Genomic DNA, 18,973 nt, shown 5'->3' with positions numbered 1-18,973 from the left:
TTTTTTTAAATTATCTTTATTGATTATATTTTTTAATATTGAGCTGGTTAAAAATTTAGTTTTGTAATTTTTTTCTTTAAAATACTGTGAATTGCTATAGTGTTTCCCTACATAGTTTTTGTTTATGATTTTTTTCAAAATTGTTTGTTGATTTTTTAAAACGCTGTGATAGGAACACCACTCCAAAATCATAATTTTTTTAAAAAATTAGTTATATACTAGGAAAATAGTTATGAATTTTTGACAAACAATCCATTCTGACTCATAAAATGGATGGTTTTCTGATAGGAACACCACTTCAATATAAGTCGTGAATCTCGAAATAATCTTTTTGTGGAATCCCAAACTTCACTTCCTCTCCATGTCTTGATTTTCAATTTTTTGAAACTTAAGTATTAAAATTGAATTAAATTAAAATTAAAAGTAACTAAGAAAAAAACTAAAAGAGCTAGTGAATTCATTATTTACTATTTTACAAAATATTGTTCAATAAAACTATATTATGTTGATTGAGAATTGAATTTCATAATTTATTTTGATTTAATTTTTATAGAATTATTGTGGTCTCAAAAAAATTTCTAATATTGGGTTTATGCTTGAGTTTTTTTTTTTTGTAAAAAAATCAATTTGTTTTTTTGAAAAAAATTGAAAATGAGGGAACTAAAATTGAAAGCATGAAAAAAATGGTAGCCTTTTTATAAAAACAAATGAGGAGTCAGAGTTTTTTTTTTTAAAAAAATTCATTTAGATTTTTTAAGATTTCTTTTTTGATCTTTTTAGTTTGGTAATTATACGTTTTAGTTCAAGATTTTATTTTATTCACATTTCCAATCCCTAAACTTGAAAAAGGTGAGAGAGTTATTAAAATATATCAGAAAGAACTTGGTTAATCACATTTCATTGACAAATATGGTCAAATTTTAGATTCAAATTATTCCTCTAGTGAGAATAACGTTATTATGGTGTTTTGGGGCTACCACAATATTGCCATGAAAAGTTTTTCTTAGATTAGGGCTAAAAAAGATTCTTTTATTTAATTTTTGCTTTTTTAGATTATTTAAGGGTATTTTCAGTTGAGAAATTAATCTATTAAGATTCTAAATATATTTATTACGTGTTTTTAGGTTAAAATACGTTAAAAATGAACTTTTTTTTGTTCAAAAAACCTTAGTTTGATTTTTCCACCATCTCTATAGTAGCTAGAATCTGAACAACTTAAACGACGTGTTGATTTATAACAACAAATGATGTATTATTTATTTGTTTAAGGCAAACAACATCCAATCTGACCTTGGGTTTTAAAGCTCAAACGTGCCTAGGTTTTCTAGGTTAGGCCAGACACCCGAGGCTAGCTTGTCAGGCCTTGCAGTGCCAAGTCTCTTTTGCTTTTTTATATGTTTTTGTTACTTCAAAAAATAATTAATATCTTCATTTTTTATGTATTCAACTTTACATTATTTTTTTATTTAAATTTTAATTAATATACCCCTCTTATTTTTTAAATTATTAATCGTTCAATTAAATGAAAAATATATTCTAAAAGACAAAGTTATTAAACCTGGAATGGGTTATAACCTAGATTATGAATTGAGTAGATTAACTTGATTTAACTCGAGTATATCTAAAATATTGTCACTCTAATATTTTTTTATAAAGAAAATGTTAAATTAACATCCTTTTTAATTTTTTAAAAGATAAACTGGGTCCTTTTAATTTAATTTTAATTATTAAAACAACTATTTATTCTTCTTGACTTATTCTTCGAGAATAGTAGACAAATAATAAAATTACTCTTAAAATTTTTCTGTGTTTTTTTTTTGGTTTAAATGGAAAGGAACACCTCAAGATGTCCGAATGTGAATCTGAATTGGGCATTTCATGCTATTTTTTGAACAGAACTCGGCAATTCAAAATTCTGATTTTTTTTTATTTTAAATTAATTTTTTAAATTATTTTGATATAAAAATAAATTTTAAAAAATAAAAAATATTAATAATGATTTTTTAGGGGTCGAGAGCTGCTAGCCATAAGAACGCATTTCCGAATTGCGATCCTCCGATAAAAAGGCACCCCATATCTTGAAAACGAAACCGTTTTGTTGTCATTCAAAGTTTTCATGTCATCTTCTCTACTTCTGCAAAACGCCAGTCTGCTGCACCAAATTTTTACGAATCAAAGTACCCTAACTTTTTAAATTCAAACCCTAACTCTTTTGCTTTAGTCAAATGCCGCCTAAAGTAGAGAAGCAGCAACCGATGAATGTAGTAGAAATCGCAAGTAGCGATGACGAAGTCGATATTGGTCCTCCGCCAGGTATGCCACGCAAAACGACGCCGTCGTCTTCAAAGTCGAGGAGACAGCAGCCGCAAAAACAGCAGCAGCAAAAACAGCAGCAGCAGCAGAAGCAACAACAGCAAGATAGTAGCTCGGAAGCAATAGCGGCACCGGTGCCTGCGTATCAGAGTCTGGATTGTCGAAGTTTCTGGAAAGCGGGAGCGTATGACGTGGGTCCCATAGCTAGCAAGGCCCCTGCTCAAGGTTTACAGTTTCGCATGTGTTTATTTTTTATTTTTCTATTTTTTTTTTTGCTATGGGAAATGTGATTTTGATTTTCCAATTTTTGGTTTGGTTTGGTTTGTAGGTCAATTGGAGCATGCAAGAGTGCACCCTAAGTTTTTGCATTCTAATGCAACTTCTCACAAATGGGCTTTTGGAGGTAATTTTTTGTTTTGTTTTTTAAAATTCCACGATAGCAAATAAAATTTGGCTCAATTTTATGATGTGCATGATATGATTAGTTAAGTTTAAATCAAGATTATTTTAAGGGGAAAGAAAGGATCTTTTAGCCGCATTAATTGTGAAGGTGAAGATTTCTTGCGTGTATTAGAGTGTTTCCACTATTGTATGCTAATAAAGTGAAAAACTAGACAGTATTTTATTTTTTCTGTTGTTATTTTTTTCTTTATCATAATGTTTTGATGTTGGTGTTTGTAAATTTTTGATGGCAGCAATTGCTGAGCTTTTGGATAATGCTGTTGATGAGGTATGGTATTAGACTATGAGTCATGCTTTGTTTTTCCTCGGCTGGGTCTGTGGAACTACATAAGTTATCAATTTATTCCAACAATGAAACAAATGTAGCATTGATGATATAGTATATACTGACTATGAATTACATTAATTCCACAAATTCGACTTCCTGTGGTTTCAGGTTCATAATGGTGCAACCTTTGTGAAGGTTGATAAAATTGATATCATGAAAGACAACTCTCCTGCTCTACTTTTCCAAGGTTTGTATCCATATGAATAAGGGATTGCCTTTGGGATATGGCATATGCTGTCAAGCATCTGTTTTCTTCTGATTATAAAAGCACGTCAGGAATGTGCAATGTTCTGTGCAGATGATGGTGGTGGAATGGATCCTGATGGTATCCGGAAATGCATGAGTTTGGGTTATTCTTCCAAGAAATCAAATACAACAATTGGACAATGTAACTGTCAAATCGCTCTATTTATTTATCTTTTGGCTGGATTGCTTGACTTAATTTCATTATCTTATATGATTATCCTGTTGTTTTCCTTCTGTTCCTATTTTATTATTTTTCTTTTCTCGGGTCATATTTTCAAGTTTTTGGTTTTCCTATTCCATCAAAGTTGATGCTACTACTTGCATACCTAGATTTTCTCCTATATATGCTCTAGATGATTTCTTGGGAAAAACATATAATTATCAATTTTTCAAAAGAAATTGATGCTTAAAATTCTGAAGTCAGCATCATCCTAAGGCACCCTTCAATACTCTAAAAGTAATCTCAGATCTTAGGTTGAACTTGACAAAAGCTAATTAGATAGAGTACGGTTGCAGTTTTAGGGAGGTTGAAACTCAATCCAGATAAGGAATCATCTTTTTCAGGGAGGTAGCTTTATTGGAGGTTGGGGAGGAAGGAACCTTGAAAGAGGTGATCCTGAATACATATGGAGAGTGTAAACCATATGCATGTGGGTGGGAACTTTGTGATGATAATCATGTGCAATGAACTGATATTTTTGATATTTTCATGTTAGTGGGTTTGTTAGAGTGAGTTTATAGATCCACTCCTGCTGAAGTGATATGCGGAAAGGAATGAGGAAAGCAAGTTTGAATTTGTAAAGTGTCGGTTTTAGGCTCTGAGGATTTGTCCTCATACATTTTATTGATTTTATGTTGAGGTCAAGTTTCATGTGGTTCTAAGGAATCCAAAAATCCTATTAGCTCATAATTGAAAAAAAGGAGTCAAATATATAAAATGTATTCATTAACTTAGGCCAATTTCTTTATGGCATTTTATTAGATTTAATTGTTCGATTTTCTAGTGGACCTTCAGGTGCTTCCCAATAGAAGTTAACTTGTTATTTTTTCAGATGGTAATGGATTTAAGACAAGTACTATGCGGCTAGGTGCTGATGTTCTTGTTTACAGTTGTGCAACTCGTGCAGGGTATTTCCCCCACCCCCTTCTCTCTATGATTCATGTAGCATACCTTTGTTATTTTAACTGTAACTTGTTCATTTAGATTTTGTCCATTGCATGGAATGTTTGATCACATTTTCTTTCTTAATCAATCTTTTCTCTTGGAATCAAATGTTTTTGGTTCTACCTCAAGTACTTTGTATATCTGTTGAGATGAATCTGCTTTGTCAGTTTATCTGTAAAATAATGGGATAATGATTGGTAAAGTGACACTAGTGCACAAAAAGTTCGTGATTGCATTTCCAAATGTAGGATTGAGTCATGTCTATTGTAAATTAGGGTACTCTTTCCCTCCTTTTTTAGGGTTACCTTGGTGAGCATTGTCCTTCATGATTTCCTTTCAATTTTATATCTTTGAGGAAAAAGAATTTGCATGAGATGCTATTTTGAGTAAATAATTGTAATCTGAAGCAGAATCCATAATGCATTCTGCATGTTTTCCTTCTCTCTTGCCATGCCTTTGTTTATTTTATAAATGTGTTCGTATTTATAAACCTTATCATTTGTCTTTCACCCTTTCCCCTTTATGCATAAACTGGCACGCATCACCGTTAGTGGTAAAACTACATGCTACTTATTGAATTTGAGTTTTTAAGTTCAAGATTGTTTGACATCTTCTATGTCTGAACATTTGTCTTTTAGCAAAGCAACTCAAAGCATTGGTCTATTATCCTACACCTTTTTACGAAAAACTGGGCAGGATGATGTTATTGTTCCAATGGTAGTTCTTCCTACTTTAACGTTCAATTTTCTATTTAAAGCACAAGTTTGGTCAGTTTGTTTGATGTTTTTGATGTTCTAATTTTTGGCTTTGCTTACCTTTCAGATTGATTTCGACATTTCTGGCAACCGGGCAGAGCCGATACTTTATGGCTCACAAGATGACTGGTCTTCTAACTTGAAAACAATCCTTGAATGGTCTCCATTCGCTTCAAAGGAGGAGCTCATGCAACAGGTTAGTTAGAAAATTCAATCCAGTAAAATGTAAATTCTTTATGGTCCGTATCTTTATAAGTACTGCCTAGGAGGTTTATGTCACATTGTCCTTTTAGTGCTAAACTTCTTATGACTATCAGAATTTGTTTGCTCAATCCAATTTCTATCAGCAGTTTGTCTTGTATATTCACAAATGATCTTCAAGTGGCTTTGGAATGGAGCTTGTCTTCTTCTTTTGGGGAGGTTGGAACAAGTTGTTTGGGATATTTAGCTGAATTATCATGTAGGAAATGCTTTCTCCTGATCTGTTGGGCCCTTGACTTGTATCCTTGTGGTTTCTTATAGGGGAAAGGACACCAGTTGCCAACACAATTATTTCCTCTTTGAATATCCTATTTATCCTGTTTTGATTTGAATATAATTTAAAAGGATATGAAGTGAAACTGAGGGAGACTATGTCTTTTGAACATCTTGAGTGTGCATTTATGAATTATAATTCCAAAGAATTAGAATCATAAAAAAAAATCTCCCTTGCTGCCACCATTACCTCTTCCATCTAAATAACTGCTGGTTCCTCTGCCCTAAAATAGGAAAATATGCTTGCTGCTGTCACCACTTTTGTTATTACATAACATTTGAAGGCAATTAGATTGCAATCTTTTTATATCTTTTGGATGCAACCTTCATGCTCCTTCCCCTCACTTGTTTGTCTCTTATTCATCAGTTTGAGGATATTGGCCGGCATGGTACGAAAATAATAATATACAACTTATGGTTAAATGACGAGGGCATTTATGAATTGAGTTTTGACGATGACGAAGAGGTATGCTGTTTTTATGTTGTTGGATGCCAAAAATTTTGCAATAATTTTCTTAACATATTTTATTTATATTTTTCTTTGTTTTGTTTGGTATGACATGAAGATCTACTATGTTTATTGCATTAAAATGTAATGGATATTGACCATAAATTTGTATGCAGCATATGGATGGTTTTATTTTATTGCACAAGTTTTACTGTATTTGTAAAATATTTCAATGCCTTGGCTCTTCTAGCAAAGAGGTTCAAGTCATCCCAAAATTTTAAGATCTTAGGATGGAAAGCTTAGGCAACCAAATATGTTCGTCAAACATATATTTATTGGACGAACATGCAAACTAAGTACTTTAATTTGAAATGTTTATGTTAGATAAGTCCTTGTAGTTTGCTGGCATTGAACAATCAATGGTTATTTTTATTTGCTTTTAAATTTGAATGCAAAGTTAAGATTGCTTAATGTAATTAGTTTTGACTGGATTCCCTCTTGATGCTGCTCTCAAGCATGAAAGATCATTCCTTCCCTCCTTCCCTCCTTCCCTCCTTCCTTCCTTTCTTTATTTGTTTTTTGTCGTGGAAAAGTATGGATGACTTTAGATGAATCAGCTATTGTGCATATTACAGGCACTTGTGCTTTAATGCACTAGATTCTCTTGCTGTTGATTTTGATGATACATGATCTATGGTGGGAATATATAAGAAATTGATTTTAAAAGCATCCATGAATGCCTTTTTATATTTGATGTAGGATATACGTCTGAGAGATGAAGCTAATCATGGTCAGACAAAACTACACAAAAAAACAGTTGAACTTCGATCTCATATTTCTTATTGCATCCGTTATTCATTAAGGGTAACCTTTTAAATTTGTCATTTCTGTATTAGTTTACTTTCTCCAGTATAACTTGGTTGACTTTTATTATTTCTTCCTGCTAGGCTTATGCTTCGATTTTGTACCTAAGAAAATTCACAAATTTCAGCATTGTGCTGAGGGGGAAGCCTGTCCAGCAGTTTAATATTGTAGATGACTTGAAATATTCAAAAACAGTGTCATACAAGCCTCAGGTTGGAACAATAAAAGAGGTAAGATGCATGGTCTATAGGGGAGTATAAATATTCCTTTTCTTCTTTTGTATCTGCTACAATTGTTTGTGATGCAAGCTGCACAATGCACCCTAGGTTCTATGAGAATCCGAGAGGTTGGGCAGGGGGTTCTCATTTCTAATGCATTTCCTCGTAATGTTCTTCTAAACAAGTTTATTGATGTTTTTTAATACAAAATAAGAAGAGGGAAGAGTACATGTAGGGATTATCTTATGATTGTTATAAATGCTATGAGCTAAAAAGATTCTCTGGGCAGATTTTGGATATCTGAGAAGATAAGTTCTGTTGCCTTCCCAAAAGCTGCTATTTACCAATGCAGATTCTCTGCCTTCTCTTTGAATGAGGAGCATGAAGGATTAGTGGGAGGGCTTTCAAGTATAAAGGTTAAAAAGCCTTTGTCTAGAGCACTGGGAAGGGACTGGCTTAAGTCATGCTGGTTTGTTTGTGTCAATTCAACCATGTCATCTACCAGATTTTTCTGTTTACCTGTTTGTATGTAAACTAGAAACGAAACTAATTGTCGATAGCTCAACCACTGGGTTCTGTGATATTCTTACTAAATTGATGCCCATAGTGGTATGGTAAAAGAAAAATCAACACGTATCATACTATGTTTAGATGATGTAGATATCACCCTAAAAAAATAAAAATAAAAAGTAAAGCTTTTTTGTAGGTTTCTGCAATTGAGAAAGTTATTGAGATAATAAAAGAATTTATAATCTTTTGGCATCTAGTGAAAAATAAAAAAGCATGTATGTCATTGATGTAGGATCTCAAAATTGTCTGTTTTGGTGTTCTTGACAACCAGGTTTTCAGGCAGACACTGGCTGCAGTGTTAAAATGTTTCTATGATGACAGTGTACATATGAGCCAATATATGACCAACTAAATTTTTGTTGGAGTACTTTTGCTGATTTGTTGAACGTGAATTATTTACACAAATATGTGAAGAAATGTGTTGGAGACATAGGTCTTATGTTCTTATTTGTTCATTTATTTTGGGTGGTGGGGGGTTGCATTAGGTCACTGTGGAGACAACGGTTGGTTTCATTAAAGAGGCTCCTGCTCTTTCTGTTTCTGGATTCAATGTGTACCATAAAAATCGACTCATCAGGGTATGTTTTGTATTTTTCTCCCATTTTTTTCATGTAGTTTGATGCATCCTTTGTATATTTTCCTACTGGTGCATTCCTTGGAAAAAATTGCATAACATGGAAGATTTTAAACTCTTATGTAATATATTTTGATTTTCAGCCACTATATTGTTTTGAAAGTAGCAAAAACATGTGAAACTTTTCAGTACCTGTTCTCCTTGCATTAGAAATGCCTATGGATTGGATAAAAGCAAATCAGCAACATAGTTATTTTGCAACTCATTGGTTAGTCTTTTTTGCATTATTGCAGCCCTTCTGGAAAGTCACTGGTGATGCTGCAGTAAAAGGGAACGGTGTTGTTGGTATTCAAACTTTTCTCTCAATTTCTGTTGACTAATGTTTTTCCTTGAATTGTCAGCTACTTACTGCTTTCTGATTATAGGAGTTCTTGAAGCAAATTTTATAGAACCTGCACATGATAAGCAGGATTTTGAGAGGTCGTCGTTGTATATTCGATTGGAAGCTAGACTGAAACAGATGGTTATGGATTACTGGTTTGTTACTGTATTTTCACTTCTTGCAGTTTGCAAATCTTGGAAATTGTTGGGGGGAGAATGCATGTGTAGTAATTATTTCCTTTTTTTCCCTTTCTCATGGGGGAGAGGAAGGTGTCCTTGAAATCCTTTGCTGAGATATTTTTACACTGTTGGAAATGACTTATTTTGTGTCTCAATATTGAAAGATTGGCTTGCAAACTGCAAAATTTGCTTTGCCTTCTGTTGGTCCTGTGAAGCATCTTTAGAAAATCCTATTTAATGACACGGGGGCTTCTTTTTTGTTCTCCTTTTCAATTTACCTTACCCTGTTGGCTCTGCTGGATTTGTGCCATGACTGACACCAAAAGAACTCAACATAAGCTCTAACTTGGATTATGTGTGCATACATAGAAACAATTTTGGCAGAAATTCTAGATGGGATTGTTACATTTTTTGGATTGGGTTTTGCTGAATCTTGAGTATAATACAAAGGAAATAAAATTCTGGAATGGTATTAATGAATTTAGGGGCAAAGTTCAAATCATTGGATTACCACAGGCAACGAGGCAGTTGTGAACTTGTGAATTGAATAGTTTGTGTTGCTAAGATATTCAAAGCCTTGAACTGCTTATAGTGGCTGCACTTTTCAACTATATTGCAATAGTATTTATTTGTTGTAAGCGTTCATTTGCAATCATCGATGAAAGAATAAAGGATTCAACAGGGTTATTAACTAATTTATTTATGTGAACTGTGTTTGAATGCTTATGTACAGGACAAGGAATCTAAACTTGAGTGTTTTTTTATTTTTTTGAGACAGGAAACGCCATTGTCACTTGCTTGGAATTCTGCCTCCTGGTGTCAAATCACTTGATATTCAAAAGCAAGGTGCAGTTAAAACACAAAAGCCATTGCCTGCTAACCGGCATAACATTGATCTTCCAACTAATGAAGAGGAAATGCATCTGGATCAACCTATCACTAGGAGCAATAGGCAACTTGGAAGCACCGGCCAGAGTGATTTACCTGTGGAAGAGTCCATTATTGGGTTGGCAGATGTAAGTGATTCAACTCACCCTTTTCTTACTGCTTATTTCCTTGACCCTTCGCGTCTGCTCACCATGGGCACATGCAGACTGACTTACATGAAGTTCTATCATTAACATCCTTGGCCATTTACACTCAAAACTGTTTGGAAGAGACTTGTATTTTCTCAATCTGTAGCTAAATTGTCACCCAATCATTTGTTTTAAGTTCTAGGTGTCTACACTTGGTACTTTTACCTTTGCTTTTAAGTAAAGCGCCTGAAAGCAGAAAAAAAAAGAGTTGGGACAAACAATCAACATGTCCAGAAGAATTATTACCTGGTTTTAAACAACTTGCTGTCTGAACATCATTAATATGTTAACATTCATGGTTCATTGCCTCTTTTTGCAGGGATCTTACAATGGAGTTATATCTGATGATGGTCTTGGATCTAAGCCAATTGATCAGATATGTGAAGAGAACATCGAACTTTTTATGAGGTGCATATTTTATACTCAATCTGGAAGTTCAGAATGTAGCATCATGCCTTACATTGACCGCGCTCTAATATCTGCATGCTGTTTTCAAATTAAGCTCAGGGAAATTATAATGGAATATGCCTCTGTTGTTAAGGACATGATTGTTTTTTCCTTCGGAGGTAGCTTGACAGCCAAAGAAGAGGCCAAAAATGTTACTAGTTCTAAATTTTGGTATTGTAGATAATTACGTGTGTGTTTGAGTGTGCGCGCGTGTGTGAGATCCATTTCTGATGAAATATCCAATGTCATTTAGACCTTTCATACAGTGAACTACTGAAATCTCACTCAAATTTAACAGTTAACTTATAATGTTAGTGCTTTTCTTGATTTTTCTGCGGTCCTATACTTTCTGGTCAATAAATCACACCCAATACCCTACCTTGTACAGGTGTGAAGAATACGCAAAGAAGGAGACTGAATTGAAACAAACGGTAGGTAGAGTCGGCATCGCATCACCTTTGGTCTTGACTTAAAAATTCTGTAAATAACGACTAAGTTTTGAAGTTTGAAAAACAATAGCAAATTATGTATTTATTGGTCAAATATCAGGTTGAGGAATTAGAGAAAGAGTTGGAACAAGCCAAGAGGAAGTGTGCTCAACTTGCTTCGCACCTGGAGACTAAAAGGAAACAAAAGATCATGCAGCAACAAAGTGAAAAGGTCGCATGAAGTGATCCTCCTATCACTGATCCCTCGATTGGGTGCGTCAAGGTTCAGCTATGATATTGAGCATTGCTGTCATGGTATTAGGCTCCATTTTTTTTGTGATTCGAGACTGATTCTTGTCATCTGCCAAAATCATGTTTAATCTAGTAAGTTTGTACATATGGTGGTGGTTTAGACCTCGACTGAAATGGACAGAAACCTGGACCCGAATTATTCCAGAGTATATAAATTTTCGAAGTTTCTTACTTGGAAGTTTTCATCTTTAACTTGGTTTGAGAACTCTTGATTCAATACTACCACATGATCACATCGAGGTGGAAATTGTTCGGCTTAACTTTTTGTAGCCGCCCGTGATTGTAAAAATAATTCTTCTGTAAAAGAGAGTGGACCCTGAAAGACGTGTAGTCCGTTAATAAACGACATGTCGTTTAACTTTTCTCTGAGCCAGCCGAACTTCTGAAACAGTTCATTACTCACCCGCCAACAAGAAGCCAGAAGGGGTCTGCAATGCATGAGCGAGCGAGCGAGCGAGAGAGTGAGGTGAGGGTGGAATAACGCACATTCGCAGTCTTGAATCTCTTGATCTACCAGCACGATACAGAAGCCGAGAATCGGATTCAACTCCATCCAAAATGAGAAAACGCGATTTGGCCATCCTCATGCTCTCCGCCTTCTCCATCTTCTTCTCTCTCCAGGTCTCCTCTTTCAAAATCCTAAACCTCCCCCCACTCTTTTTCCTTCAAAATAATCGCTATTTCTAACCCCTAATTAACACAAATTTCATCCTTTTCTTTTTCTTTTTAAATACAGCACGAAGGAGATTTCTCTTTCAGAGAGGCGTGGTTTCATTTAACCGATGAGTATCCAATCAAATACGAGACTGAACGTCTCCCCCCGCCGATTGTTTCCGATCTTAATGGCGACGGCAAGAAAGAAATTCTTGTCGCCACTCACGACGCCAAAATCCAGGTCCCGATTCTGGTGCTAATGACTTGTCGTTTTTTAAATTTCTGTTTTAGCCATAATGTTTTCTTCCTCGAATTTTCTAGACTGCATGATTTTGAAAACGATTTCGTTATCGTGTGGTGACTTGTAATTCTTCTATGCTTCTATTTAAGTATTTTTTGCGCAAATTGTGAAAACTACACTTGTTTACTTTTAGATTTTGAAAACATGTCCTCTATCTTTTTAATTTTTTCTTTTTTTTGGGTATGTATGTGTGTGTTTTAGGTGCTGGAGCCGCATTTGAGGAGAGTAGATGAGGGCTTTAGTGAAGCAAGATTGTTAACGGAACTATCACTATTGCCTGATAAAACACGGGTTGCGGCAGGTAGACGCGCGGTAGCAATGGCTACTGGTGTAATTGATAGGAGATATAAGGAAGGGCATCCGTTAAAGCAAGTTTTGGTTGTTGTAACCTCAGGGTGGTCTGTTATGTGCTTTGATCATAACCTTAAGAAGCTTTGGGAAACTAATTTGCAGGTTCTGAAAGTCGTTATCATTAGTGGTCTTCAGTATTTGTTTTTTTAATGTTGTTTGCTCACTCTTTCACATTTTATTTGTCCTTGCAAAATGAATTAAGTTGGTCCTTTCTTTTGTGTGCAGGAGGATTTTCCGCATAATGCACATCATAGGGAGATTGCAATATCAATAAGTAACTATACATTGAAGCATGGGGATTCTGGATTGGTTATTATTGGTGGGAGAATGGAAATGCAGCCACATGTATGTTAGTTGTGATTTTGCGTTCTCAGCATTTCTTGTTTTTATCTTCTTCCATACACTTGATTGTCTTATTGGAAAAAGAAAAACAAGAAGTAACTTAATTTGTGTTCTAAAGTTGATTACATGGTTATCAGATTTTTTGTTATTCTTTTTTTTGTGCATTTAAATTGTAAAAATAGGAACATATCATGGGTCTGACTTTAATGATTACCAGTCAAATCAATAGCATGGATAATGCATTGGCTTTAAATTGTGGAAAGACAGAATTGTATTTCAGGCCCACTTAAAGTCAATTTCTTTGAAGTCCTGTTCATATGCCCACTCTAGAGTGAATATTGCTTTAAAATGTTTCTTATTTTTACCAATCTAATATATGCATTGTCTGATGCAATCCTTGCTAATCAGATTGTTGGTTCTTGAAACTGTAGTCATATGTTTTTTGATAGATTGAAACCAAACTTCCTTCAACAACTTGCTAGCATCATCTATTTTATAGAGGTACTGTAAGATTGTATGCGTTTTATGTGCTGTTTCAGATTTATTCAGATCCTTTTGAAGAAATTGGCATGGCAGAGAAAAATGCTGAGCAGCATAGAAGAAGCGCCAGTGAGAAAGAGGTATGGACATTTCTGGCATATTCTTTTGACAATGTGATTCACATTCTTGCAACTTGATCTATTTTCCAATAAGCCTAGCAACCACTATTAGGACACTAGCACTTGCTGTTGAAAAATCCTAAAGTGATGGTATTTTTAGATCCATAAGTGGGCCAACCTGTTGAAAGTTGCGTGCCAGTTCTAAATGGATATAAACTTCCTGATCATTCTTCTCTGACCATTGAGAAAGAACCTGTCTTCCTTACAGATAATTTGATTCCGTTGTCATTTTAAGCCACTGAGTTTTCCATTCTTTAATACATGATGCAAACTAGCAATAACAAGTTCTTGTTGTTCTCCTTTTCTTTTTTTGCTGGCATCTGGGTAATTATGCATTGCTTTTTGTATCCTTGGTAGCCATCAGAGAACTCTGGAACTGTGAATCTACGCCATTTTGCCTTGTATGCTTTTGCTGGTCGAACTGGTGCCCTTCGATGGAGCAGAAAGAATGAGGTGCCATATATTCTAAACACTTGCTCTTAGTTTTCTTGCATAATCTTTGTTTATCATCAATTGTTTTATGGAACTGTCATTTTGATCCATGCCCCTTACCTTTTACTCATCTGGGAAGGGAAATCTTGCTCATTACTTAGTAGGCCGCAACTACTACTTGGAATGTCCAGTTTTGAAACCTGAATATTTGGGTGTTCCAATATTACATTGTTTTAGAGCTAAAGAATGCATCAGCAGTGTGATCACAAAATTGCATTTTGTTTTACTCTTTGACGCTGTTATCTTTTATGCACAAATTTCCTTTGTTCTTCAAAAAATTTCTCCAAGTATATGTCATGTTCTATATATTATGTAAAGTGAAAATTGAGCAAAATGAGTAATACTTCAAATGGTATTGTGGTGTAACTTACCTAGGAATGTATACTGTAACGCACCCATCCACGTGGGTTCTGAAAATTCACAGGCAATTTGAGAGCATTAATCTGGGCAGGAATTGTTGTTATTAGAACATAATTGATGAGTATTGCTATTGTTCTGCTATGGAATGTATTCTCCCTTTTTAACACCAAGGTTTTCATTATTGTGCTTTTAGAACATTGAAGCGCAGTCTTCAGACGCTGCATCACAGTTGATTCCACAACATAACTACAAGCTTGATGTGCATGCTTTAAACAGTCGCCATCCAGGAGAGGTAGCTTTCAACTCAAGGCAGATACAAAACAATAGATTCATGTTATTGATAACAACATGCCGTACCAAAAAATGAAAAAGAAAAAGAAGGAAAAAAAAAAGCTGAAATCAACCCTGCAAAAATTTATTTAAAGTAGGATAAGCGTCAGATAATTTTCATTTTTTTTTAAGCTAAGCTTTCTGAGGCATGTTACACCTTAGTTTGAATGCAGGGAATTTAGGGAATCAATCCTTGGAGTTATGCCACATCACTGGGTAAGAATGCCAGAAAATGTTGTTATGCATTTGATTATCATCTTGGTTTATTTTATATATATATTAGAGGGAGTTATTCACAGCACATTCATTCATCTCTGTATCAGGATAGGAGAGAAGATACTGTGTTGCAGCTATCGCACTTTAGGCGCCATAAAAGAAAAACATCAAAAAAATCTAATGGAAAGACAACCAACTACCCTTTCCACAAGCCTGAGGAAAACCATCCTCCTGGAAAAGACTCAGCAAAGAAAATTTCTAACCTGATTGGGGAAGCTGCAAAATATGCTGGCTCAACAAAATCAAAGAAGGTAAGATCTGCTGATAACCTTACCAACTGGATTTTGACAGTAGCAACAATCATTATATACCATCAGCTTTATTTCTTAGTGGTTATGTCTTTACCCCAAAAGCTTAGGCAGGCTTTATTACACACACATGTGCGTTTGAAAGAGGATCAAATTTGTCATTAGTTTATGCTCGGCACTTTTTAGCATGTGTTCAGTACGTCATTTAAATAACTTCTTTCACTTGAAACTTTGACTCTTTTTTATGATTTACCGGAATTTGAAAGCTTGACTATGTGCCTTTGATACAAACTTTTTACCACTCAAGTGTGAAATCCTCTGAAAAACCATATCTGGCTCCTATTTCTGTAGGATGGTTGGAGGCTACTGAAATAATTACTCCCCTTAGTTGGGCATATTGGTTTCATTAAAAGAACTAGAAGTGATATGGATTTAACTTTTCCTGTGTGGGGATGGCATTATGTTGCTGGTGTTTGTGAATTATGATTTTGAATTGCCATGTCTATTCTATCACACCTCTCAGGATTAGGTCTGGAATTTTTCCAGGGAATGATTGTACCCCATTCTTCTTTTGTGCTTTTATATGAATCTTTTACTCGATGAAAAATCTTTACCTGAAAACCAGTATATTGCATAAGCAATATATTGAAATGGCTTCATATATGAGTGAACCCTCCAAATGTACCTATTCAGTGTTTGATAAATGATGTTTGTCTATTATAATTTGTTGCTGCAGCCATTTCAATATATTCCAACTATAACAAACTACACTCAGCTTTGGTGGCTTCCTAATGTTGTTGTGGCTCATCAAAAAGAAGGGATAGAAGCTGTTCATTTGGCATCCGGCCGCACCCTGTGTAAGGTAAATGTTGGAAACATGGCATTGTGCCATCATGTAGTTTATATGGAAGAACATCTTATAGCTAAGAATGAAATTCAGCTGGTAATTGGCACACTGATCATGTGCCAGTCATCTTCTTGCTGTTAAACCTACCATGTCAGGCATATGTGCTCCTTTTCATTTAGAGATTTGATCTTGAAAACCCTCGAGGCCCACTGCTTATTCATGTAAATATGAAAGTTGAATGTGCTCTTTAACTGATATGATTTCAACTGCTTATTATATTATTTGTTCCAGCAGTTCTAGCAAGTTTGATGAATTTCATTGCTTTCATCAGCTTCATCTTCAAGAAGGTGGCCTTCATGCTGATATCAATGGTGATGGAGTCCTAGATCATGTCCAGGTTTACAATTGTTTCTTTCATCTAAGGCAATCAAAACCATACGAGTGTATTTTCTATTGTCTCTTGGATTATGATATATGCTCCAAATATGCTCTCTCTGAAATACATATTATATGATATGCCCTAAATCTTTTGCTTTTTGTGGAATGCTTTGTTTCTGTGCCATGAAAACATTTCTCAATTGACCCAGACCACAACAATATAGTTTGCTGTGTTGGTAATTGGAAATGAGCTTGCAAAATCCCATCTAGTTTTGTGCTATTCATCATTTTAGGTCCATGGCCAATCTGAAAACTCTTTTTGTTTAACCTTTTCTTTTGTTTATAGATTCAAGGTATGGGGGTGAGTTTAAGGCTTTTTGCATGCAAGAAAACTTGACACAACAGAAAACTCAAACACAGATAAAACAAAGACCTGTTAAAAACTACATTGAAAAAAAAACTGAGGCATTTATTGGGAAAGGTTGGCTGGATTTATGTGTGTTCATTGTAACGGTTGACATTTCCATCCCCTCAGGCTGTTGGAGGAAATGGAGCTGAGCAGACTGTCATTAGTGGATCGATGGAAGTGTTGCAACCATGTTGGGCTGTTGCAACTTCGGGTGTACCAGTGCGAGAGCAACTTTTCAATGCTTCTATATGTCATCATCATTCACCACTCAACTTATTCCAACATGGAGATTTCGGCAGAAATTTTGGTCGGACTGATGTATCTTCTTTAGAGGTGGCAACCCCTATTCTCATCCCAAGAGGTGATGGCCATAGGCATCGCAAGGGGAGTCATGGTGATGTTGTCTTCTTAACTAATCGAGGGGAGGTATGCTTTAATCCAGACCTAGCTTCTTTTTTTAGATATCAGAAGTTGTTCAAGGAGTGCTTGTCCATCACCTTTACTGTAGTATTTGAATGAACACTATTTGGTTTCGGGAGTGAGGAGTTTCCATGCTGTGGTATCAATACATAGTAAACAAATTCTCGTCTTTGCCCTGTTATTGCAATAAGAAGATTGAGAAATGTACCTTTTTCTTTCAGGTGACATCATACTCCCCTGGCCTGCATGGTCACGATGCTGTTTGGCAATGGCAAATATCGACAGGTGCTACATGGTCAAATCTTCCTTCTCCATCGGGGATGATGGAAGGTGGTATGGTGGTCCCCACATTGAAGGCATTTTCTTTGCGTGCACGTGACAACCAACAAATGATCCTCGCAGCTGGTGATCAAGAGGCTTCAGTTATATCTCCTGGAGGAAGTATTCAGACGTCGGTTGATCTTCCTGCACCACCCACCCATGCTCTGATCTGCGAGGATTTCTCAAATGATGGACTTACTGACCTAATTGTTGTGACATCAAATGGGGTGTATGGCTTTGTCCAGACTAGGTCACCAGGTGCCCTCTTCTTCAGCACACTGGTTGGTTGCCTTCTAATTGTAATGGGAGTTATTTTTGTCACACAACACTTGAACTCCATAAAGGAGAAACCACGCGCCTCATCTGCTGCTCGATGATAACAGCCCTCGATGAAAACAGCGTTTTATACTTGTGGCTACCAACGGTCACAGGCCTTGAAAGAAAAAAAATTGCATCAAAGCACTGTTGTTGGACAGTCCTTGTAATCTGCGTAACAGGCAACTGGTCAAACAATTGCAAGGCGAAGTATCCAAAGGTTTGATGGAGTTCTCTGGAATGATACTCGTCACCTGAATATCCCCCTGCTCCTACTGTAAAATGTGTACTGTAAACATAGGGGGGATTCCTCTGAGCGGAGCCTGACATGGTTTTTAGGAAATATTGTATTAGCTTGTAACAAAAGCAAATATTCATGTTTGTTGCAGACGTTAAAACCTTTACTAGTTATTGTCAGAAGCCTTGGCTGTCAGCAAGCTACAGTGAAATCTGACGAGGAAGGAGAATTACATATTGGTGATGGATTGTCACCCTATTTTTTTCCCAATAGAAGCTGCCCTTGAAGTTGAGTGGCGTAAATGGAGTTTTATATGCGTTTTCTTTTCTGTTTTCCCGAGGTCACAAGAGGTTGAAATTCAAAACCTCCCGGGACTTGGGCTCTATATAACTTCTACTTTTTCCCGCAAATGTCAATTCTTCATGGAAAGACCGGCGCTGCAGTCCTGATCTCTGTATTGAGGTCCATGTCCGAGATACCGGAATAGCCGTGGCTCTTGAGAGAGCAAGAGGTTTTTTTCGTGTGCAGAAAACACATTTTCATCTCTCTCGATGCCCGTTAAGAAAGCAAAAATTGCTCTTATTTCAAACTGAAAAGCATCGAGCCAAGAAGCGCTTACTAGTGGTTTCTTGGAGCCGTTAGGAATCATTAGTAAAGGTATACTGAACTGAGGTGAGCCGGATTTACAGGTAAAGAACACCCCCTATACTTAATAAAAACCTACAAGGACG

At 35.6% G+C, this 18,973-nt stretch overlaps 2 protein-coding genes across 3 annotated transcripts; both read left to right on the top strand.

Moving 5' to 3' along the window:
- The first annotated feature begins 2,003 nt into the window (after positions 1–2,003).
- On the top strand, positions 2,004–11,472 carry LOC18099235 (protein MICRORCHIDIA 2). Of its 2 annotated transcripts, XM_052452857.1 has the most exons (19): positions 2,004–2,384; positions 2,418–2,538; positions 2,642–2,716; positions 3,009–3,043; positions 3,212–3,290; positions 3,402–3,491; positions 4,402–4,477; positions 5,153–5,231; positions 5,337–5,465; positions 6,171–6,269; positions 7,011–7,115; positions 7,199–7,345; positions 8,389–8,481; positions 8,771–8,822; positions 8,903–9,014; positions 9,817–10,054; positions 10,434–10,522; positions 10,950–10,992; positions 11,111–11,472. In XM_052452857.1, exons 1-19 carry the CDS (start codon positions 2,226–2,228, stop codon positions 11,228–11,230), a joined length of 1,941 nt encoding a protein of 646 aa, XP_052308817.1. In that variant the 5' UTR covers positions 2,004–2,225; the 3' UTR covers positions 11,231–11,472. The 2 variants fall into 2 exon arrangements, with proteins under 2 accessions (XP_052308817.1, XP_006383149.2); XM_006383087.3 differs by having other exon boundaries at positions 2,004–2,538.
- Positions 11,473–11,707: 235 nt separating this feature from the next.
- On the top strand, positions 11,708–18,544 carry LOC7468882 (uncharacterized). The gene is made up of 13 exons (XM_024600548.2): positions 11,708–11,922; positions 12,038–12,196; positions 12,458–12,709; positions 12,833–12,952; positions 13,489–13,569; positions 13,966–14,061; positions 14,654–14,752; positions 14,953–15,006; positions 15,114–15,317; positions 16,051–16,176; positions 16,493–16,558; positions 17,075–17,374; positions 17,590–18,544. The coding sequence occupies exons 1-13, from the start codon at positions 11,860–11,862 to the stop codon at positions 18,064–18,066; spliced, it is 2,097 nt and encodes a 698-aa protein (XP_024456316.1). The 5' UTR covers positions 11,708–11,859; the 3' UTR covers positions 18,067–18,544.
- Positions 18,545–18,973: the final 429 nt, after the last annotated feature.

Source organism: Populus trichocarpa, chromosome 5 (assembly GCF_000002775.5).
Source record: "Populus trichocarpa isolate Nisqually-1 chromosome 5, P.trichocarpa_v4.1, whole genome shotgun sequence".
Classification (NCBI taxonomy): domain Eukaryota; kingdom Viridiplantae; phylum Streptophyta; class Magnoliopsida; order Malpighiales; family Salicaceae; genus Populus; species Populus trichocarpa.
The sequence above is the reverse complement of the archived record's forward strand: the minus strand, read 5'-3'. Positions and strand labels throughout refer to the sequence as shown.

What these genes read in the sequence shown, in the direction of transcription:
- LOC7468882 (XM_024600548.2), top strand. Translation starts at nt 11,860, where the DNA reads ATGAGAAAACGCGATTTGGCCATCCTCATGCTCTCCGCCTTCTCCATC. An exon ending in TTTGGGAAACTAATTTGCAG is followed by an intron (nt 12,710 to 12,832) that starts GTTCTGAAAGTC and finishes TTTTGTGTGCAG; the next exon opens with GAGGATTTTCCGCATAATGC. An exon ending in GAGTCCTAGATCATGTCCAG is followed by an intron (nt 16,559 to 17,074) that starts GTTTACAATTGT and finishes CCATCCCCTCAG; the next exon opens with GCTGTTGGAGGAAATGGAGC.
- LOC18099235 (XM_006383087.3), top strand. Translation starts at nt 2,226, where the DNA reads ATGCCGCCTAAAGTAGAGAAGCAGCAACCGATGAATGTAGTAGAAATC. An exon ending in TGGATAATGCTGTTGATGAG is followed by an intron (nt 3,044 to 3,211) that starts GTATGGTATTAG and finishes CTGTGGTTTCAG; the next exon opens with GTTCATAATGGTGCAACCTT. An exon ending in AACATCGAACTTTTTATGAG is followed by an intron (nt 10,523 to 10,949) that starts GTGCATATTTTA and finishes TACCTTGTACAG; the next exon opens with GTGTGAAGAATACGCAAAGA.